The sequence below is a fragment of the Anoplolepis gracilipes genome, chromosome 7 (genome assembly GCF_047496725.1).
Source record: "Anoplolepis gracilipes chromosome 7, ASM4749672v1, whole genome shotgun sequence".
Classification (NCBI taxonomy): domain Eukaryota; kingdom Metazoa; phylum Arthropoda; class Insecta; order Hymenoptera; family Formicidae; genus Anoplolepis; species Anoplolepis gracilipes.
Window position 1 is genome coordinate 3737690 of NC_132976.1, and position 20460 is coordinate 3758149.

Here is a 20460-nt window from a genome sequence, read left to right on the forward strand (position 1 = left end):
ATATTTTTCTCGGTGATATTATTTACAAATAGTCATTTTTTTTCTTATCATTAAGACGTTCATTAACGAGTCATTTAATAATAAACAGCATGAAATTTCGATATATGAAAATTTTTCAAAATTTAAACAATCTGCATTTTGATTAATATTAAGATTTAAAAAATAGAGATCTCTTATTGAAATTCATTATTTGTCAAAGTGTTAGAAACGTCTTATCATTCTCTTTAAAAGGAAAAACAAATTTCGTCATTTTGAATATATTATATATTGCAAGTTCGTGTCAGGTAACTAATCTTTACTGTCAACAAACACTTTATTTAATTATTACTTCATTATTATCTCAAAATCACTGTTTATATTTTACAGCAACCGGATAAGAATCGCGTGATCACTTCTTCTCAGGTAACGTGCAAATCTGCATTCCCATCTTGCCGCATACCCTGTACAGGATGTGTAAACGTCTGACGTGACGAGCATCGAAGTCTCTCCTCCGGGGAAACTCCTAAAGAACGATGACGTAGTCTTGTCATCTTCGCTCAGGACCGTCTCATCAAACCAGTCGTGATGCTTCTATTATATCGCCGCACGTTCGCTTCGATGATGGGCAACAATATATACATAATTACTCATTGTCCGACAATGTATGTATACCTCTGCTGCCGCGAGGATGCTGCCTTTGCCTCGCGGCGTCTGAGATTCCCTTTCACGCACACACACTCTGCTGGGGGTATCCTTATATATATATGTATGAGCATTCGATCTTTTAGGATGCTCTTGGCAACTGGTGCTGCAGTGTACACGAGGCAACCGGTAAAGCAACATCCACGAACCGGCCTCCGCCGAGATGATCAAAATTCGGCCTGTTGGCTGTTTAAAGTGCTCCCTGACGGTGATCCTCGTCGTATGCACGTTTTTCGTCGGGTCAGGTAATTTCGCGTACGAATAATTTAATCGTCCTAAATCATATTTTCAAAAATCGTCATGTGGAAAAGTCGATCTTTTACACTTGTTATCTTTTATTATGTTAAGGAATTTTTTTGATTCGTTTTTTTTCTTTTGTTAAAAGTTAAAGAACATAGAGAAACAAAAGTATTTGTTTTGATTTCAATAAATCTTAAAAATAGATTAGAAAATAGGATTTTAATTGAATAGTCTGTCTTTGATCGAGTAAGATAAATGTCCCAGTGGTTGAATGCGTCCTAGTGTATGAACGATGTAATAAATATTTATAATTATTAATCTTTCTATACATAATTACAAATTATATTAATGTTAAAAATTGCATTTTTTAATATTTATTGAGAAAATTCAAAGATTGAAAGAAAAAAAAAATATTTATAAGTGGAAAAAAATATATATAAAAAACAATATAAACTATATATATATATAGTTTATATATTTTTTTATATATATTTTTTTCCACTTATAAATATTTTCTTATATGTATATATATATATATATATATATATAGAAAAGAATATGTACTATTAATTTATTTTTTCAAAATTGGCTATGTATATATTATTTTAAAGAAATTATATCGTTTGAAAAACATATTTGATGGAATCAATAAATCAAGCTATTTAGAAGTATATATTTCGTCTCTGATCGAATTTAAGAATTTTAATTTGTAGTTTTGGATTGTAATTTCTGTGACAAATCTTATGATGTGTTTTAAATTTCAGGTGTACGCGCAAATGGAGGCAGTAGTGGCGCCTTTGGTACGTATATTAATCCTTTCTATATGTGTGCACGATAGTGAAATCATCTTTATAAATAATATTAAAGGCCGTCCTTGTCACACATACGACCGCGTCATAATATATATATATATATATATATATATATATATATATATATATATATATATATAATATGTATATATACATATAGAGGATTATTGTTATATATCTATAGAGATTACTATTTTTTTTTTATTAACGTAAAATATTCTTTATTAAAAACAAGTTGCTCTATATTTTGCATCTTTTGTCTTTAAAATTTCGAGATTGAATTTATCGTGGAATTTTCGATCAGTTTTATGTTTTCTGCAGACTTATTCCCTTATCGATATGTCAATTTCTCAACCTCGCTACCTATCGTAACAACCCTAAGATTTTATATTTCAATGGACGAGCAAAGAGTGAATGTATATCAAATATATATGAAAATTATAATTGCTTAATTAACATGAAAATATTAATATAATAATTATATTATTATTTAAATTATTATTATAAAATTATTATTAGATTATTTTATTAATAATAATTATTATAATTATTTAATTAATTAACAAAATTATAACAACGCAAATCACGACGTCACTCCCGTTTATAAGTCGTAAAACTTGAAGTAAAACAAGAAAACAGATAATAAGATATCTAGTAAATTAAAAAACATGTCTATATGTATATTATTACTAAAAATGGTACTTGTTTTTCATATGCAGCATCAGCCAGTGCTTACGCTGGAGCCGGTGCAACTGCGTTAGGTAATGCTGGTGCATTTGGAGGAGCGAGGGACTTTTCCGGAGTCTATGACGGACACAAGGGGATTCGTAGCTACGACAATATTGGCTCATCTCATGACAACGATGCTAATCGCGATGCAAAATCCTACGGTGTTGGCAGTGACCGAATAAAAGGTTCAGATCATGGTTATAATAAGAAGGATTGTAAAAATAATGAATGCAAATGGGAAAATGACGATTATTGGGAACGTGACGAGCCCGAGGAGGAGGGAGACGAGTATGACGGATATGAATGCGAGTATGGTCAATATAAGCCCGACGGGACACGTCATCATGGCGCGGGCGGACTTAATAAAGAACATAAACCAGGATTGCATCCACCCGCCGTATACAAGATTGGACCCACAGTCGTGTACGGTGATGACGGACCTGAAGATAATAAACCCTCTGGTCAATTTGGCAGTGTCGACTATTCAGTGCCAACCGGGCACGCAGCCTCAACTGGCTTTGCTACCGGAAGTACACCGAAACCTGGATCTAGCTGGAACACTCCGTTTACTCATACGACATTAAAGCCCGGATATGCTGGCGCAATTGCAGGTGCAGCTGCAGGTGCAGCTGCAGGTGCAGTTGTAGGTGCGTACGGCAAACCGTTGCCTACAGCATCGAGCTCTTGGCCGAACTGGAACAGAGGAACTACGCCGAGTAGTTTTGTCTCCTCGTCGAAGCCTACATGGGGCATCTCTAAACCCGCTGAAAATTTCATAACAACACTAAAACCTGGAGCAGGTAGGGATACTGGATCCGGAACGCCAACTGGCGGACAGTCGTCTTCGTGGAAACCTTGGAATACCGGACACGATAATGCACCTGCAAATACACCGAGACCGGAACAACAGTTGAACACTGGATTTGATAATACGCCGGTAGACTTATCGCAGAAACCTGCGCCAGGCTGGAGCAACGGCCGTGGACCTACCGGAAGCTTCACACCGAAATCTATACCGAACTGGAGTACTGGACACGACGCAAGCTTTGGCACAACGCCAAAACCTGGACAAAGCTGGAATGGTCCATCCGGTGGTAAACCTTGGAATCCAAATTATGGAACCACGTCTACCGGTATATCTGATTGTCCTTGATTACGCTTTCTTTATTTTCAGAAAGAGAGAGAGGGGGGGGGGGAATAATTATCATAAAATAAAGTATTATCATTTTGTGCATTTTTTTACATACTCATATCAAAGTTTCGAAAATGAAAACTTATATGTTGCGAATCTTAAACATATATATTATTTCACGATAATACGTTTTATGATAATAAAAACTACAATGCGATGTATTACGTCATTTTTCTTATTCTCGCTATATTATTTGTAAAGTTTTTATACACAGTAATCTTATTTTAAATTTCATAAAGTTTTTCATTATATTATTCTAATGTAAAGGAGGAGAGTTAATAATAAGGACATCAAAAAATATCCTTATTGACCCTTCTCCTTTAAAAAATTAAAATAAAATTGAAACAAATATATGCACATATATGATATTATAAATATACATAAATATATAAACATACATATAAAAAAATCTATAAAAAATAAAACAAAATTTATATATTTCTACAATAATATGTTTTGATGTTATACTAGGCAAACAAGATCCTTTCAAATTGGGTGCAACACCTGTCAATATTGATAAAACAAAAGGTAGTGAATTTCCAAGTGATATTTCTTCTGTGGTACCACAAACAGGAAGGGGTATATCTTCTCCAAATAGTTTCGGAAGTCCAAAGGGAAATCAGAATTGGTCCTATGGTCAACATGGAGTACAAAGTGTGTATTTATGATATTTATGAGAATAACATTTTGTTAGTTTATTTACAATAATATAGTATTGTTTCCACATAAAAAAATAAAAATACAATAACTTTAGATATAATTTGTTTTTTATATGATTATATTAGAAATATTAAAATTTCCATTAATTCAGAATTTTTTAGATATCTATCTGTAATTGTATGTGCAGGTACTAATGCTTACGCTGGAGCAAGCGCAACATCTGGCAGTACCTTTCATGACGGAACATCTAATTTTGGGAAGAAAAATCCATTTTTTAATAAACCAGTAGACACTCAAACGCCGTATAGTGGAATAATTCAAGTTCATCCTAATAGTAATGATGGCACTGATCCAGGAAGTGTTTCTGATTATAACAAACCTGAAAATACGTGGCCATCGAATGTAGCAAATACTTTCGGGAACACCAAAAGACCGTCCGGAGGAATTAGTTCATCTGGTACTTCTGGTTCATCTGGAGTTCAAGGTAATACATTCAATCCTGGAAAATTACCAGGATTTCCGACAGGAAGCGACGTTTATAATAATCCAAGTACCACCAAACCGAGTGGAATCAACCCCTGGTTAAATACCGGTCAGCCTGCAGGTGGAAGGACTTGGCATAATCCAGGAATCTCAGGTGCTAATGCAGGATTTCCTGACTCTACTACTGGATTTGACGGCACAACAAAATCTCCGTTTGATTATACAAACATTCCAAGTTCCACATCACTTGGTAGTTCATACAGCGGAACAGGGCTAAAACAACACGGTTTTCATGCAACAAGTAGTAGTAGCGCAAGTGCGAGCGCAAGTGCGAGCGCAAGTGCTAGTGCACATCACACATTCGGGACATTCCATAATACATACAGCACTCCTTATACATTTGGAACAACACCATCACCTGAAGAAGCTTCGAGTTATCCTAGAGTTAAGAGTTCACCTGGACCTATTTATGGAATTGCTCCTCATGGTACACAACCTGATGCCGGAACTGATGCTTGGCCTGGCAAGCAACCTGCTATCGAAAGTGGAATTACATCTGGAAGACAGCCTGGTAAAGAAGATGAAACTTCGTCTAATAATAGACCTTGGTCTGGCAAACTTGGAAGTGGAACCACACTTGATGGGCATCCTGGAACGGGCGTAACCAAGTCTCCGTTTGGTCAAACAAACATTCCAGGATCACTCGGCAGTTCATCCAGCGGAGCAGGGTTAAAACATGGTTTTCATGCAGTAAGTAGTAGCGCAAGTGCGAACGCTAACGCAAACGCATTCGGGACATTTCATGGTACGCACAGCACTCCTTATAAAGTTGGAACAACGCCAACACATAAAGGTACTTCGGGTTATCCCGAAGTCAACCCACCTGGAAGTACCGGATCTACTTATGGAATTGCTCCTCATGGCACGCATCCTGATGCCGGAACTGGTGCTTGGCCTGGTAAGCAGCCTGGAAGCGCAAGTAAAACTGGCCAACAACCTGGTATAGGAAGTGGAATTACATTTGGAAGACAGCCTGGTAAAGAAACTGAAACTTTATCTGATAATAAACCTTGGCTTGGCAAACAACCTGGAAGTGGAACCTCGCTTAACGGATATTCTGGAACGAGCGTAACCAAGTCTCCGTTTGGTCAAACAAACATTCCAGGATCGCTCGGCAGTTCATACAACGGAACAGGGTTAAAACATGGTTTTCATGCAGCAAGTAGTAGCGCAAGTGCGAACGCTAACGCAAACGCATTCGGGACATTCCATGGTACGCACAGCACTCCTTATATAGTTGGAACAACGCCAACATATGAAGGAACTTCGGGTTATTCCGGAGTCAAGAGTTCACCTGGAAGTACCGGGCCTACTTATGGAATTGTTCCTCATGGCACGCATCCTGATGCCGGAATTGGTGCTTGGCCTAGCAAGCAACCTGGAAGCGGAAGTAAAACTGGGTCTAGCAATCAACCTGGAAGTGGAACTACATTTGGTGGACATTCTGGAACAATAAGTAATACCTGGCCTAGAGCACAGCCTGGAAACGCTAATACAACATGGCCTACTAGGCAACCAGGTAGCGGAACCGGAAGTTGGCCTAGTAGAAAACCTGGAGACGGAAGTGGAGTTATGCCTAGCGAACATCCTGAAACTGTAAATGGTCCTAGCGGTGTTAATAAAATATATTCTCCCCTTGGAACTGGCTATGGTCATGTTCCAAATATTGAGGATATACATGGATCAACTTCACCTATTAACGGCATCGGAGCTCATCCTGGAACCAGTATAGGATGTAGAATTGGAGACAGTTCGTGTAATCAAGGTACCAAAGTGTTATTCAATTATTTAAAGTAATTTATTACTATTAAACTATTGTGTAAATACTTAAATAATATGTAATACGAGATTATTATTCACGCACACACACATACACACGCTGATATATATATATAACTTTTAAAACAATTGAATAAATTAAATCTTAATTTTAATTTCAATTACAGGCGCAAGAGTAACACCTGAAGATTCTGCACAATGGAATTCTGAAAATCCGTTTTTGTTTGGAACTAAAGGTATGTCTTGATAGTGTATATTGACAAATTTTTTAAAATGTTATTTTTATTATTTATAAATAACATTTTGTTTTTAATTTTTGTAACATTTATAAGTAAAAAAATATAGGAAAATTTTTACTGCAATAAATTTTTTTTGCAATTATCTCATAAAAATGTTTAATTTTTAATTTTTAATATAAAGATTTAAATTTGATTCTTATATGAAACTTATATAAAAATATATAGTTTAATAAAATTGTTAACTTTAACCAAAGTAAAATTATGAGATAACTCAAAATAATATTAAAGCAATTCTTCCAAGTATCGAGTTAATTTTTTAATATATAATATATATAATATATATATATATAAAATAAATATTAAAATATTGGATATTAAATATTTTTCTCTATTTTTAAGACGGTACTCCAAGCGGCGTTTCACATCCCTGGAATAGCGGAACTACAGTTAAACCGATCGGGCAGGGAAATCCATTCCTTGATTCCGGTTGGAGCACTGCTAAACCTGACTATAGTAATGTTAATAACGACAAAAATGTGATTCCTCATGGTGAAGGAAATACAAAGCCTATCGGCCAAGGGAATCCTTTCCTAGCTGTTCACAAGAAAAAAAATGATAACGACGTTAATCCTAACGAAGGTGTAATTCCACTGGGAGGAAGGAAACCTGAAGGATACAATCCCTTTTTCGGAAGTGGAAACAGCGGCTCAAGCCAGCCATCCTTCGCTGGTGGACAGTCTAACAGATACCCTGCATTCCGAACGTCAGAGAGCGGTGGTGTAAAAGGTGGTTCTGGTCATGGAGTTTCGCCACAGCAGGAAAATAGTGGTGGAGTTTATCCTACAGGCGGAAATCCTCACGGTGTCGATCCGTTACAATGTAAGTTGGGTATTTTTGGTTGCGGAACGTCTAGTAGCGGAAGCTACAAACCTACGAACAGCGGTGAGCATCCGGGAGATGTGTTTGCAGGGATTGGTGGAGGTGTCGGAGCCGTTAGTGGAAGTTCAGGAAACGTCGGCAGTGTTCCCGGTAATCCTGGAACTGGAATAAATCCCGGTCAGCTCGGTGCAGGTTCTTCCGCATCGGCAGGATCTTTTGGTGGAGCTTACCCTGGAGCTTTTAGCAATGCTCAAGCTTCCAGCTTTGCCCATGCTAAACCTTTACATATTCCCCAAACAGCAGGTTCGTTCCTTACGTATAAACGTAATAAATAATTGTATGCACATATTGTCTTTCTTATATAAAAATATATATTATCTAATGTACACATTCTTGGAACAATCTAAAGATGCAATTTGTTTAGGAAAAGAACATTATTATTTTGAAAAAAAAGATTAATAATATATTTTTTAATTTATGAGAATATAACGATTTAGTGTACAATCTTTCTTGCAATCATCTGAAAGTTACAACAAATTTTCCAAGATTTATTTAGTTTTGTAAGAACATTATTAATTATGAAAGTTGCATGTAATAATATTGACAAGTGATAAAACTTATCAAAAATAATAACTTGACACTGATCAAATATACTTATTGTTAGATAATCAACGTTGCGTTAACAAACCGTAGAGTTCTAGGCAGAGATCAAAACGTATGATTTGAGAGAATGTGTGGCAATTATACATCAAATCAACGATGCGTTCATAATTTCTCGACGTTTATATCTTCTCGTCAAGTGGATCATATGAATGAAGTTTTATGAATGGTACTCAAGTTTTCCCACGGCTAATTTAACTTCATCGCTTAAACAAAACATTTTTTTGTCCACGTTTTTTTGAAACGAAGCAAGAGAGACAACAGTGTATCTTGTTTATAGTCGGAAATGCTTCAAGGTCAATCGCGGTTGCATACAAGAGATTGGAAATACACATGTGATTAATGCGATCTATCGTACAATGATGCATAAATCAAATAAGAGAAGGAGGCATTTGAATTAATAGTAAGCGCCAGATATCCGTTTCCGTTCTTCGACTATGAAAACTATTATACAATCTATACCACCAGTAATTAACTTATCGTATTTATCTGTGATAGCAATGAAAGATGTTTTTCAACGTACCTCTTATCTATTATCACACAATTGGAATAAATGTCATCAACATGTTGTACTAAAAAGAGATGATATTCGCACAATATTTATAATATGCGAAATATTTTCAAATGAAATTAATTCGCTTTAAGCCAAACTGCAACATGTCTTAAAAACAAGATTCTGCTGAAGTCTGTAATCAAAATCAAATAAATAAATTCATTGCACAACTTTGTTCTCAGGATCCGGCAGTCATTTTAGCCAAGATCATAGCGGAAGTTGGCCTTCCAGTGAAACGCAAAACCAAGGCGAATCTCATCATCATGAGGAGTCTTGGTCTTCCAGTAGTGCCTTTTCCAGTAGTAGTAGTAGTGCTAGAAGTAAGTTTTAGGATTATTCTTATCTTTTAAATGTATAAAATATATAAATTTTAGTTTATATATATATATATATATGCATATATAAACTGTAGCATAATATTTTATTAGAAACATAATAGTCATAATAGAAATAATATTAAAATATTATGTCATTACAGGCTGGTCAGGGCATTATCCTATGGACGTAAAGGGTTAATTTCAATCAGAAGATGCAAAATGGAATAAATGCACAGATATGTTGACAATATAATTCTAATTGTAAAATATAATATACATTTAGTTGATGTCTTGTTACTTAATAATTATAAAATATTTTCTTGATTTTTCTTATATCTGTATATATATATATATATATATATATATATATATATATATATATATATATAATATTGCATTCGTTGCGATATACGATGATGAATAGAATTTTTCCGCTAGGAAATTTTTTCATTTATGTTTACATGTCTATTTGTACATTTTTTCTTTGATTGGCGATGAATAAACAGACTTCGAAGAATCACGCGAATAATTGTTTACGTAAACACTAATTACCCGTTATGATCGATAATTGACTATACATATCAATTTGTAGTATTATTCCATGATAACTCTATAGGATGGCCTGTTAAAAAAGATATTAATTAATATTATTTTTAAGATATTAATTTTGTTTTAAGCGAAATATATTTCTAGTTAAATATATTATTCGAGCGATACAAAATAAAGAATCTAAATTCCAAAGCACAAGCAATGATACTTGGTTAAAATTTCGAATTTATGAATAAACAATATATTGTCCACCAGGTATGTATAAAAAGAGTTATTATTCGTAAATATTCTTATAACACCCAAGTAATTATAGATCATTAAGTAATATATAAAAAGATCTGTTAGATGCGTATAGGATTAGTCGTTTTTAAGGCTTGTCGTGAGTCTGCTAGAAAGAATCCTCTGTTACAATCATCATGAAGATTATACTAATTTCAATCGTATTAATATTATTGATTCAACTGTATAACGCGCAATGTAAGCCTTGTTTATTATATTTATTGGTAACCATTATAATATTTATTTATTTTATATAATTTCGCACGATTTGTTAAATAATGAAACTTGTGCTTTTGGTAAACCTTCGCTATTTGTTTGAAATATTATATATTATGTATAAATTACAATTATCTTTTATATTTCAATTTTATCTCATATTTCAAGATGCTTGATATGCATTAGTAGTTAAATATAATATTTAAAACTGATTCAATTTTTAATTCAATTAAGAGAGAATCCAGGTCTTTCTTTTTGATATGTTATATCAAATTTTAACTTGTATCATTTGTGTTTATATTGTGAATTTTATAAGTTGGACATTTTAATAGTGTATAATAAATTTTTAATTTATTTTAATTACACAAGTCCTAGATGTACTGATATCGCCTGGGAATGAAATGCCTATGAGAGGTAATATAAATAGAGGCCAACTTCAAAGAAACCAGGATAATAGATATAGACCCTATAGTGGTGAAAACTACAATAGAGGGGGATTTTCTACTGGTTACCAATGTATGTATTAAAATGTTTAGAGTCGTTTGCGCGACTTTTGCTTGAGATTAGTATAAAATTTTTTACAAAATAAAAGTAGTACAAAAAGAAAATTCTTGATTTTTAAATTTCTGTGTGTGATTATAATTAAACTTATTATCAAAATGTTTGAATAGAGACGTTTTACTTATCACCGTTCACGTATAAACAATCGCAGTTTGATGTTTGAAGCAAAAAGTTTTCATAAAAATATATATATTAAAAATATTGCAATTTTTTTTACAATTAGCTAATATCAATATAATTATCATCTGATAATTCTATGCTCAATAATTTCAATTGTTTCTTCAATTTTTAATTTAATAAATGTATCTTGTGTAAGAAAAAAGAAATAATTTCAGATTATATATATATATACATGTACAATAATTTCATTGTATATTTCAGGGTAGTCAGGATCTTCAACTCTCTATCAAGAAACATGAACAGACCCAGTTAATTATCTATCTAAACAAATATGTTATCGGTCTATCTAAATATAATAATATTGATCATGTCTCTTAAAATATGGATCAAATAAATGATATGCAATGTTATTTCTATCTGTGATACTTGTTGTCCTTATCTTTTTCGAATATATGAGATGATATAATAATTATTCTTTAATATTATATAATACAATTTATTTTATAAAAAATTTAGTTCATCACTGTTATTCCACATTTAATACATTGAATATCTAATTTTTTTTAAAAATTGATAATTTTAGTTATTTTTCTAGAAAAAGGAAAAAAATAAGATACAAATTGAATGCGTAGATGAAAATATGATGCAAAAAGATATCTATTGTATATAAATAAAAAAGCATATATCAAATGTAATATAAAAATATTTCAACTTTTTCCAAATTTTTTTCGATCTAAAAGATACGAAAAATGTGATGCTATTAATATAAAATAAGCAGTAATGAATATTACTAATTGTAAAAGATACTCTAAACTTTTAAACTAGTAGTAATTTCAGTTTCACAGATTGAAAAAAATTTAGAAAAAGATATTTTCGTGTTTGATGTGTCTTTCTACGATTATATAGGCATATTTTTTTGTATCATATTTCCATCTGCACGGTCGATTCGTATTTTATTTCTTCCTTTTTCTAAAAAAATTATTAAAATTTTCAATTTTTGAAAAAAAGAAAAAGATATTTGTTTTATATATCCGTTTTCGGATTACATTTAATACATGTAATTTAATACATTATAAACGTTCTAGAAGATTTCACTCATCTTTCAGGTAGGAGCGTAAAATGTGTATGTAGTATTGGTCAGAGATATTACTTAGAAATTAATTTATTATTTCTCCATACACAGGAAAAAATACGACTTTATCGGACCTATTGGCATATAAAACAGAGATACAGGTAAATGTAATCATGGAAATATGCTATACAACTACAAACGTACGGTGCTCAATGTAAAGAAACAGAAAGCCGTAATAGACTAGATCCGTGTAGTTAGGATATGTGATTCGTGGATAGGTGACTATTTAATGCTGCTTTATGAGTGAACTTCTTCATACAAATAAGACATTCGTGTGTTTTCTCGTTAACGTGCATCAACAGGTGCTTTTTCAGCGCTGCTTTGTCCTTGAATATTTTCTGACAAGTACTACAATCGAAGGGTCTCTCGCCAGCATGGACCAAAATGTGGCTGTTCAAAGTAGTTTTCTGCGTGAAGGCCTTGTGACACACGTAGCACTCGTACGGTCGGTCGCCGGTGTGACTTAACATGTGTTTCCTCAACGACGATTTCTCCTTGAACGTCTTCTGGCAGATGTGACAGGCGTGCCGCTTGTCGCCCGTATGTAAAAGCATGTGCGAATTCAATCTCGTCTTCTCCCGGAACGCCATGTCGCACATATTGCACGCGAACGGCTTCTCGCCGGTGTGTATCAGGGTGTGTCTGTTCAGATCCGACTTCCTCGTGAAGATCTTGTCGCAGACCTTGCAGTCGTACTGACCGCCGGTGTGGATTAGCATGTGACTGTTCAGATCCGATTTTCGCGCGCACGCCTTGTGACAGATCTGACACTCGTGCGGCTTCTCGCCTGTGTGAACGAGCATGTGCGAATTTAATTTGGCCTTCTCGCGGAAGGTCATCAGGCATTCCTTGCACTCGTAAGGTCTCTCACCGGTATGTACCATGGTATGCCTGATCAATTCCGATTTCCTTTTGTACGTTTTCTCGCAGATGTTACAGGCGTGCGGTTTCTCGCCACTGTGAGCCAGCATGTGATTGCTGAGCGCCGTTTTCTGAGCGAAGGATCTATGACAGAGCGTGCATTTGAAATGTTTGTTCACCGCGTGAAGCGGCAGATGCATGTTCAGTTTTGCCTTCTCCTTAAACGCCTCGAAGCAGACCGCGCATTTGTAGGGCCTGTCCGTCGCGTGACTGGACATGTGTCGATTTAAATTGAGTTTCTCCTTGAACGTCATGTGACATACGTCACATTCAAAGTATCTCTCGTCCATCATTTGATCGTTTAAGCCCGCTCGCTTCATGAAAGCCTGCTGCAGCGCGTCACAATCGTACGGTTTGTCCAATACGTGTAATTGCATGTGACTTCTCAAGCTCCACTTGTATGCGAATCTCTTTTGGCAGATGTGACATTCCAACGGACTCATTCCAACGTGTGTTAACATGTGGGCGTGCAGGCTAGAGTTGTCAGAAAAACTTTGCTGGCAAACCTCACATTGATTTCCGCTACAGTGCATTCTCAGGTGCGTCACCATGGAATCATTGTTCAGAAACCATTTCTTGCAAATTGAGCATTGTATTTTATAAAATTTCGTCTGCTGACCATTTTGACAGAATCCATGCTTATCAGGGTCCTGTGTTTGTATAAAATTTGTATTAGCCAAACATCGTTGCATCACACCATCCTCCTTGTCACACAAATTTGCACTCGCTATTTGCGCTGCCCAATTCTGGTGGCTAGTAGATTCTCCTTCCAACTCTAACTTTACCTGCAAGAATTTACATAGTATTTAGAAAAGTAAGCGTAACTCGTGAATAACAAATTAGTGACTACAATTATATATTTACCATCTCGTTGGAGAAATCCACCTCATTGTTTTCGATAGGCAGGAATAAAGTGCCCTTCTCGAAAGTGCCGGAGCAAATATCCTCCATGTAGTCGGGATCAAATCTGTCACCAGGTTCCTCCTTAAGCACGACGCTCACAATGTTCTCATCCTTAAAGTAATCGTTACGTTAGACTCTCTGGACAACGCCAGCGGTATGTTATATACCTGCTGCCGTTTTCATACAAATGGTTTACCATAACCTGACTGTCTATGGCTAATGCATCCATCGGTTCATCTTTCACCTTAAAACCTTCCATTTGTTACACTTCACTCTGAAAGTGAAATCAATTTATTCGCTTACGTATGTACATTGTACCACGAAAGTAGATCAAGACGAAGTTATATTCCAAAAAGAAAAAACAAATCCCGGATAAAAAGAGACAAGGAAAAAGCGTTGTACACGATGGGTGCAGCCAGAAATTTTACATAATAATCATAATCATAATAATAACAATAATAATAATAATATTAATATTAAAAAAAAAAAAAAGAACCGTATCTCCTCTCATAACCTCAAACGCGGTAACAGGTTCGAAACGCGACGTCACCTGGTGACTCTTTCGGTCCGTGTGACCGCAAGTCACATCCGAAGGCCAGAGGTTAGGCCTCGCACTAGGAATCGCGAACCTGTTGCCGCGCCGGGTCGGACAGGACGAGCCGATCGTTCGTCGATACTCACGACATAGGTTACATGGCCCTTTCATGGAGGTACAAAAATATAGGTTGCGGTGTCTGTGCGTGTGTCGAGAAAGAGAGAGAGAGCCTTTCCGTTCCTTTCAACCTGTTTCACGCGCGTCGCGTCGCTCCGGACAATATAATTATTTCTCGATCTCGAGCGCGCGGGCGAGTCGTTTCCCTCCTGGATATCGGGAATTCTCCGCAGATGGCGAATGTGCCAAAGGCCAGGGAAGTCGACGACGGGATGCACTACCTACGCGTTGGCGTACAGAACAGATACGGCGGATAATGTGTCGTACAAACGCGCGCGCTCGCGCGCGTGCGTGCGTACGTGCCTATATACGTGCTTCATGTGTGTGTGTGTGTGTGTGTGTGTGTGTGTGTGTGTGTGTGTGTGTGTGTGTGTGTGTGTGTGTGTGTGTGTGTGTGTGTGTGTGTGTGTGTGTGTGTGTGTGTGTGTGTGTGTGTGTGTGTGTGTGTGTGTGTGTGTGTGTGTGCGCGCACGTATCATGGCGTCATACGTCATGTATGTGTGCACGTGTGCATGTACGACATACGTCACGCGCGGCGCGTACGCACACGTCGTCACAAGGGCGCTGTGCGCACCTTTATATTATATATGTTTATATACGCACGCGTGACAATTATTACAGCCATCCATAAATGCTCTCTCTCTCGAAGCAGGTGTCTTCAGTGATTCGTCATTGTCTTGCCTCATATCCAGGAGGACGGACTGGAAGAAGGTGTTAGGCTCCGCTGAAAATTGACATTTCTGTCAGGTAAGAGTGATAGAAACATGTCGAGAGTATTTTTTAAAATAATGTTGTAAAATGCGAGAAGTGTCACTCTGTTTGATTAATTTTTTTTATAAATTTTTATATTTAAGTATTGTAGTTTAATATGAAATATTAATTTTTGAAATTAATGATATAAATAAAAATATTTTCATTTTTTTAATAATTTTATTATTTATATTTCTTGGATAGATCTTTGATCGCGCGAGAAATTTTTGATGCGAGTCGAGAAACGAAAGGGAAAATCAGCTGACTTTAATTTAAAATTCTTTCTGCTCTCTTTTATCAATGCATTGTATATTGTGACTCTGGTATTGAATATTGAATCCATGAATGAATCCATTGAATGAGAGGAAAAATAATTGGTACCGTATAATTTTACTTTTACAATCGATTATATAGACATATTATATATGGACAATTAATCTCTCATAAAATGTAAAACAATTCTCGTTATAAGATAACGAAATAGATCCCACAATTATTAACTTATATAAATAATTGTGCGATTTAAATTCTCATCGATCTTGTTCCGTCATAATTCGTAGTCGTGTTATCTATTTACTATCTTTAGCTATCACACATACAGTTGTTTTATATATATAAAATAAAATATCTTTCCACTATTTCGTCATATGACGCAACTATCAAATATGACAGAAAAAGATAATAAAATGTATAATTATTTATTAATCTTAGACGGAATATTTCTTTTCTGATATAAGCAAACATTTTGGTCATTTCTTTATCAATGATAGTGAACTTTATCTCGGGTGATAAATAATTCTTATAGAATCTTTCATCAATTTAAATTGTATTATACTTTTGGAAGAATGTTCATTTAAATAACGTTATATATACCCAAGATTATAAAATTTTTTAATAATTCCAGACTTACTTTGCACTTACTAAAATTATTTTATTACATTATCTTCTTTTAAGCTAAATTGCTTGTATTTTAGTGAACTAAATGACAATATCAATGTTTCTATGAATTTTCCTTCTAACTAAACCCATTAAATGAATACGTTAACGTAATTGTAGACTGTTTGATACATGAGATTGTTGGCATGAGTAAGTATAGTACAGTTATTTGCGATGATACACGCGAGACTCGAAGTAATAATTCGTATATATATGTATAATGGAGGAATTTTTCTTTGTAATACACAGACAGGTTATAATTTCGACAATGGAAAAAAATGAATTATAACACGAATCTTATACATATCCAATATGAATTTATGATATTTTATTTTTAGCGTAAATAAAAATTGCGTATGATGATAATAAAAAAATTAATTGAACATTAAATACACTGATGCATTAAACGTATCTGAAATAGAAATAATATATAATTGATTGGATTATTTCATATTAAATTAGCTTCAGTTAAATTAGATGCGATTCAAGAGGCCGAGAATCGTATAAAAATTTTGCAAAAATTATTTTTATTGTTGACAATATTTTTTTGTTCTTTCACAGCGTCTAAAAAATGATGATGAACCCCATCGTCCTGTGTTTATTAATTACTTTAATATTGGACGTTATCAGCTTTGGTAAGTGAGAACGTAAATCTACTATCAATCTGTGGAGAAAAAGATAGCACACTTATTTTTAGCACGAATATTTTTACTGCGATACAAAAAATTAAAAGCAAAGATATAAACGGATATAAATAATCTTTTATTTCTCTAATAAAATAAATATGTCGTGCGAATCATTTCCCGAATCCCAGGAGTAGGAGCACATCGTGTACGACGTCTAATCGGCGGAGTAGCCGCCGGGGAATCCGAGTTTCCTTATCAGGTATCCTTAAGATACTACAACGTGCACATCTGCAGCGGTGTGCTTATTAATGACAGATACGTTTTGAGCGCGGCGCATTGCGTATGCGGCCTGATAGACGAGCCTACTGAGGAATTCGGGGTACGCATTGGAAGCGTTGATTTCAAAAAGGGCGAAACGTATGCCGTCAAGAGTGTCAAATGCCACCCTGATTATGTATACGGGCCTGACAGCTCTTGGATAGCCGATCTAGTCGTAATTATGGTGAGCTTTTTTTTATATAAATTAAAATCGAGAGAAAAGATGAAAACACCATACGTTTTCAGCGTAAATTCTTACTGATTTGATTATATTATAATATATTTCTAAAAAGGTATGATTTAAGATTTTTAAAACATTTTTTTTATATTATTAGCATTATTTTGTTAGAAATATTTGTTTAATAACATAGCTAATATAATATAAATCACATTAATAATGGGCACTTTTTAGAAAGTATTATTATTTATTTTGTGTTAAGTTAACTTGTAGCATAAATCTACTATTTATTTAGTATTTATTTGATTTAATCAATATACGTAACAATTGTTATATCTAAGTACGGGTTTTACTTTGTAAATTGAATTATATTTATTTCGAACAAGTATCTAAAAAGATTAACTATGAAATTAACTGAAAAATATGTTGATAATTTATTTTGTAGAATTCTGAATTTTTTAAAGGCATTTACTGTATTGAATATTTTACACTTTATTATTCGCATATCGCATCAAATATTATTTGTAAAACTGTTACAATAATAACGTTTCTCAATAAAATAATACGTCACAATAAATATGTATATAATAATATATAAAACTTTCAATAGAAATCAATCTCGAAATTTTGAAATATATTGCTATGATTCATTGAAAAATAATAAAAATTGTAAATAATTAAAAAAAATCTGCAAAAAAATGTATATCAGATTAATAAATTAAAATGATTAATTAATAATAAGTCTTAATATTATTATTAATTAATCATTTTAATTTGTTAATCTGATATACATTTTTTTGCAGATTTTTTTTTAATTATTTACAATTTTTATTATTTTTCAATGAATCACAGCAATATATTTCAAAATTTTGAGATTGATTTCTGTTGAAAGTTTTATATATTATTATATACATATTTATTGTGACGTATTATTTTATTAAGAAATGTTATTATTGTAACAGTTTTACAAATAATATTTGATGCGATATGCGAATAATAAAGTGTAAAATATCCAATACAGTAAATGCCTTTAAAAAATTGAGAAATAAGTATTACAGTAATTTTTTTAATTATTGGGACACACAGTACAGTTAAATTAAAACTATCGTTAACAAGTGATAAGATTATGAAAGAGATTTGACAACTCTTATCAGAAACAAACTCCGTTTTACACACACACACACACACACACACATATATATATTTATATTGTATAAAATGACGCAGACGCTTAAGTAAAAGTGACTGATGCTTTCAGCTTGCTAAGAAAGTTCACCTATCATTTTCTCATGTTGAGCCAATTTCCTTGGCAACTTGTAACACAACTATCGGAGAACGTGCCATTGTTAGCGGGTGGGGCAGAACTCATCCGTTCGGTTGGTTGTCACAAAATTTGCGGAAGCTTTCGGTGTCGATTATCGATAATGAAGTGTGTCAAGAGCACTACAAAAACACTACTATTTTTAATTCGCAAATTTGCACATTGGAGGGGAAAGGTGTCGGTGCCTGTAAGGTAAACGTGCGAAGAAATTATTTTTGAAATTATTAAACTTTGCACGAAAGTTGATTTTCTTGTGGACGCCGGAAACTTGATCCTTTTTACACCTTTATCAAACTATTTTAATCATTTATTAATAGTATTATTTCTGAACGTGTATAAATAATTTTGACATGTTTAAAGTTCTTTATCTTTAATTTTGTTGCATCGAAAGATTCAAATATAATAAAAATGTGTTCCTATCGTTCACGAATTATCATTTACAAAAATTTCGAAAAATCTGAAAAATTTAATAGATATTGTAATTTTTAATTATAAATTTACTTAAAAAATAGAATTCTTAGTTAATTTTTTGCGTAAACTATTTTTTGATAGAAGTTTGATGCTATGCAATTTTTTAAGTAAAAACTTGTTTTTTAAATTGTGATTTTTTATTGTCGATTGTGAAAGAAAATGTTATTTGCATTATATTCGCAGGGTGACAGTGGTGATCCATTAGTATACAACAACATATTAATAGGTATATTCTCGTGGACGAAACCATGCGCAATTGGTTTTCCTGATGTTTTTACTAGAATTAGCGACTTCACGGATTTTATTGCGCAAGCGATGCTAGATCTTGATCAGTACGATCAAACAATAAATCAAAGTAATCTAGTAAAATAGTAAAATATAATTAATTTGATTATATAATAAACATTTTTGAAAATGTTCTTTTAAAGAAAAAAAATATTTTTCACTGATTGTGAGTAATACATTAAGGAAATAAATAAGCAATAAAGAGTCTTGTTTGTTAATAATCTATCTAACAATAAGATATGATTTTGTTTTGGTATATGTCTTTGGACCATTGGAAGCAAATATTTTCGCTGTTATGTTTTCTTGACATTGATTGTTTATTCCAATTAATGTTACAAATTTTATCATTTGTATGACGGTTGTTCATCTTATTTCTGCTGTTCTTCTACGTCTGAGTGAGTTGCCTCTGTTTTATAAATTTTACATTTTAGTTGGTTGACAGTTTAGGTAAATATGTTTTTTGTCTGATTAGTGCATCTCTCCTTACACTATGTGCACCGTTTAGGAGGCTTCTTATTTTAGACGTTTATGAAGGATCGGTTGAGATATGTCAAGTAATACCCATTTAATGTACATATATGTACAATGTAGATATATTAATCGGTTGTCAGCTTTTCATTTTATTTCTTTTCTTATAAGTTTGTTTTATTGTTTTATAAAGTCACTGAAGAAGGCTCGAAAGGAGTCTGAAACATATGGATTACTAATAAAGCATAAACTGAATCATTGGTTGAAAATACTTTACGCTCTACATCTACATTGGCTCTTTATTGCCTATTTCCTTAATGTATTATTCAATAATATTTAGAGCCTCTAATTTAGTTATTTTGTTTTAAATATTTTTCAATGTCTCTTTTTCTTATGTGCATGGTTTATACATATATATATATATATATAT

At 33.5% G+C, this 20460-nt stretch overlaps 3 protein-coding genes across 6 annotated transcripts; 2 read left to right on the forward strand and 1 right to left on the reverse strand.

Moving 5' to 3' along the window:
• Positions 1 to 767: 767 nt before the first annotated feature.
• Positions 768 to 9567, forward strand: LOC140667786 (uncharacterized). Its single transcript, XM_072896034.1, has 10 exons — positions 768 to 926; positions 1686 to 1721; positions 2453 to 3595; positions 4126 to 4308; positions 4502 to 6622; positions 6804 to 6872; positions 7275 to 7754; positions 7845 to 8057; positions 9150 to 9287; positions 9446 to 9567. The coding sequence occupies exons 1-10, from the start codon at positions 845 to 847 to the stop codon at positions 9481 to 9483; spliced, it is 4503 nt and encodes a 1500-aa protein (XP_072752135.1). The 5' UTR covers positions 768 to 844; the 3' UTR covers positions 9484 to 9567.
• Positions 9568 to 9651: 84 nt separating this feature from the next.
• Positions 9652 to 14967, reverse strand: LOC140667791 (uncharacterized). 3 transcript variants are annotated; one of them, XM_072896048.1, is made up of 4 exons: positions 14647 to 14967; positions 14162 to 14239; positions 13927 to 14076; positions 9652 to 13847 (listed from the first exon to the last, which is right to left on the reverse strand). In XM_072896048.1, the coding sequence occupies exons 2-4, from the start codon at positions 14222 to 14224 to the stop codon at positions 12336 to 12338; spliced, it is 1725 nt and encodes a 574-aa protein (XP_072752149.1). In that variant the 5' UTR covers positions 14225 to 14239; positions 14647 to 14967; the 3' UTR covers positions 9652 to 12335. The 3 variants fall into 3 exon arrangements, with proteins under 3 accessions (XP_072752149.1, XP_072752151.1, XP_072752150.1); XM_072896050.1 differs by having other exon boundaries at positions 14133 to 14239; XM_072896049.1 differs by lacking the exon at positions 14162 to 14239 and having other exon boundaries at positions 14647 to 14966.
• A 165-nt stretch (positions 14968 to 15132) lies between these two features.
• On the forward strand, positions 15133 to 20429 carry LOC140667806 (chymotrypsin-2-like). 2 transcript variants are annotated; one of them, XM_072896068.1, is made up of 6 exons: positions 15133 to 15424; positions 15632 to 15804; positions 16925 to 16998; positions 17178 to 17491; positions 18744 to 18998; positions 19461 to 20429. In XM_072896068.1, exons 3-6 carry the CDS (start codon positions 16935 to 16937, stop codon positions 19647 to 19649), a joined length of 822 nt encoding a protein of 273 aa, XP_072752169.1. In that variant the 5' UTR covers positions 15133 to 15424; positions 15632 to 15804; positions 16925 to 16934; the 3' UTR covers positions 19650 to 20429. The 2 variants fall into 2 exon arrangements, with proteins under 2 accessions (XP_072752169.1, XP_072752170.1); XM_072896069.1 differs by lacking the exon at positions 15632 to 15804.
• Positions 20430 to 20460: the final 31 nt, after the last annotated feature.

Excerpts from the sequence above, each read along its gene's own strand:
- LOC140667786 (XM_072896034.1), top strand. The coding sequence starts at position 845 with ATGATCAAAATTCGGCCTGTTGGCTGTTTAAAGTGCTCCCTGACGGTG. Across the intron at positions 927-1,685 it reads CACGTTTTTCGTCGGGTCAG|GTGTACGCGCAAATGGAGGC; the intron begins GTAATTTCGCGT and ends TTTAAATTTCAG. Across the intron at positions 4,309-4,501 it reads TGGTCAACATGGAGTACAAA|GTACTAATGCTTACGCTGGA; the intron begins GTGTGTATTTAT and ends TTGTATGTGCAG.
- LOC140667791 (XM_072896048.1), bottom strand. The coding sequence starts at position 14,224 with ATGGAAGGTTTTAAGGTGAAAGATGAACCGATGGATGCATTAGCCATA. Across the intron at positions 14,077-14,161 it reads CCATAGACAGTCAGGTTATG|GATGAGAACATTGTGAGCGT; the intron begins GTAAACCATTTG and ends GATTACTTTAAG. Across the intron at positions 13,848-13,926 it reads TGGATTTCTCCAACGAGATG|GTAAAGTTAGAGTTGGAAGG; the intron begins GTAAATATATAA and ends AAATTCTTGCAG.
- LOC140667806 (XM_072896068.1), top strand. The coding sequence starts at position 16,935 with ATGATGATGAACCCCATCGTCCTGTGTTTATTAATTACTTTAATATTG. Across the intron at positions 16,999-17,177 it reads ATTGGACGTTATCAGCTTTG|GAGTAGGAGCACATCGTGTA; the intron begins GTAAGTGAGAAC and ends CCCGAATCCCAG. Across the intron at positions 18,999-19,460 it reads AAGGTGTCGGTGCCTGTAAG|GGTGACAGTGGTGATCCATT; the intron begins GTAAACGTGCGA and ends TTATATTCGCAG.